This window comes from Geospiza fortis, unplaced genomic scaffold, assembly GCF_000277835.1.
Source record: "Geospiza fortis unplaced genomic scaffold, GeoFor_1.0 scaffold298, whole genome shotgun sequence".
Lineage (NCBI taxonomy): Eukaryota > Metazoa > Chordata > Aves > Passeriformes > Thraupidae > Geospiza > Geospiza fortis.
In genome coordinates this window covers 559,747-562,089 of record NW_005054506.1, presented here as the reverse complement: position 1 = coordinate 562,089, position 2,343 = coordinate 559,747, and the positions used below count along the sequence as shown (strand labels likewise).

Sequence of the window (2,343 nt, the reverse complement as noted above, 5' to 3'; positions counted from 1 at the left end):
CGGGGCCCCCCCGCAGCTGGCCGAGGTGCACGGCGTGCCCCGGGGGATGTACGACGGGCCGGTGCACGAGGTGCCGGCCAGCGTCAAGGCCGCGGCCCCGCGCGTCGCACCCTGCGCCGGCAAAGCCGCGGCGCCGCCCGTGCGCAACCTGCACCAGTCCGGCTTCAGCCTGTCCGGTACGTGGGGCCGGGGAGGGCCTGGGCGGGGGGACTGCCCGCAGGGCTCAGCCCCAGAAACCTCAGCTGTGGCTGCAGCCTAGGCACCGAGTGCAGCGCGGAAAGCTCTAGAGTGTTCCACAGTATTTATGTCAATGCACAAAGCCTGGCAGGGGCTCTGTTCCCAGGAGCCAGGGCAGGCAGTGATTCAGCATCATTTGTGCTGCAGAAAGCTGCCCAGCAGCTGTCGGGAGCTTGGAAAGCCAATGCTCTGCCCTAAAACCACTTCCATAATGGTTTTTTAGCTGGTTGGATCACACGGGTCCCATATTGTTTGATAAATGGGACCAGTCCCCACATTTTTTTTATACAGAATTTATTTCTAGGAAAGCCGCTTATAAATCTTCCAGAAAAAAACAATGAAAAATTAAGTTCAGGCAAATACAGCCATTCCAAACTGTGCCATGCCCATAGAGTGTCCAGAATGGCATATAATGAAATTATTAGTATTTTCTGTGGAAATGCTTTGTGGTTGTGGCATTTCAGCAGTGGGACTGCCCCTGTCTCTGCTCTCCGCAGGCTCCCAGGCAGATGACCACATTGCCCGGCGCACGGCGCAGAAGATCATGGCCCCGCCGGGCGGCCGGTCCAACATCACCTCGCTGTCCTGACGCCGTCCCCGCGCCGCTCCCGCCGCCTCCTGCCAGGACGGGGCCGGGGGGCTGCTCCCGAGCTCGCCAGCTGCGCCAGCCCTTCCCTCTAGGTAGAAATAGAGTGATCCCCGAGGTAGCGCTCCCACTTGGGTTCTCTGTGCGTGTTCCCTCGCTAGCTGCTAGGAAAGCCCTTCCCTCCTGTGCATGCAGCCCGGCCCCAGGGCTGCGGGGCCCGCGTGGGCATGAAGGCACATCCCGGCTGGATCGCGCTCCTTTCCAGCAGCATCCACTGCCCGCTCTCATCCAAGGACTTACAACAGATGAGCACTGCCGTGGTTTCCAGCCAGAGCCCTCCGCCCTGGCCGAGCCCCCAGAGCCACCTCCAGACTGTGTCCCCCTCAGGGGTGAGTGCAGCCCCGTGTCCTGGGGCAAAATGATGCTGGCCCTCCAGGACCCGGCCATGCCGTGGGCTGATGTCCTTCTGTCAGCCTTGTTTTTTAAAGATCATTTATACGGTTTTTCAAGAACTGAGCGTGAGTCCGATACCCAATACCGGGGCTTGTTTGGAGGCCAGGTGCGTGCAACACACTTTTTTATAAAGATTGTTCTAGCCCAGGTATTATATTTAAAGGTGTGTACACAGAGTGAACCTCTGGCTGCAGAGCCATGCATGTACCTCCAGGAGTGGCTTTCCGTTCCTGTCTGCTCCTTGCTTGGAATAAACTTGGTTGGAAACCACGACGTGGTGGAAGTGGTTGATCCACCCGAGTCCATTTTGTTGTTTTCTTCCTTTGAGTGTTTCTGGGTGAGGCTGGGACCATCCCATTGTGGCTTGCAGGTCGCTGTGCTCCCTTGGAGGGGGACAGGCTCGTGGTGGTGGCAGTGTGGGCAGAGTCCCTCCCTTCTCCTCAGCCGTGCTCCCTTGGTTTGCAGATGAGCCCACAGCTGCAGAGGTGGGGGCTGGCTTCCCCTCGGCCCGCAGCGGTTCTGGTGCTGGTGAGATGCCATGGCATGTCCATGAGACGCTGATTTCCCTGGCACTGCCAGCCTTGGCTCTCCAGCTCTGTCTGAGCCAGGCACGAGAAACAGAGCAGGGGGCACAAGCAGGGATCGGATTTGTGGGTGGGGGCTGGAACCACACACATGGCAGCTCCAGATACATGAATCCATGAATTAGGAATGAACCCACAAATATAAACCAGGGAGGGATTTAATTTTTTGCTGGGGGTTTTTTGATTATCTGATATGACCTACATTTCACTGCTTAATGCTGCAGTAATTTCTGTGTTAAGCACATGGGAATGTATTTGTTTGGATGTTTTATATTTAATTTTAAATTTAATTTAATTTATTTCATTTGTTGATTTTCTAATTTTCCCTGAAATTGCACCAAGGCAATTAACATCTAGTGGAATGTGCCCCTGCCATGGCAGGGGGTGGAATGAGATGAGCTTTAAGGTCCCTTCCAGCCGAAACTACCTATGATTCTATGATCTCTTTTTGTCCTGAATAGAGCCAGAATTACAGCAGTGGGA

The 2,343-nt window shown here is 55.4% G+C and overlaps 1 protein-coding gene across 1 annotated transcript in view; it reads left to right on the top strand.

Annotated features, from left to right (window-relative positions):
- Positions 1–1,567, top strand: part of DPYSL4 (dihydropyrimidinase like 4) — an 11,679-nt gene extending 10,112 nt beyond the window's left edge. The window contains exons 12-13 of the mRNA XM_005428813.2: positions 17–176; positions 735–1,567. Of these exons, the coding sequence (XP_005428870.1) occupies positions 17–176; positions 735–826 (252 nt within the window). The 3' untranslated portion in view covers positions 827–1,567. The remainder of the gene's footprint in view (positions 1–16; positions 177–734) is intronic.
- The last annotated feature ends 776 nt before the right edge of the window (positions 1,568–2,343 follow it).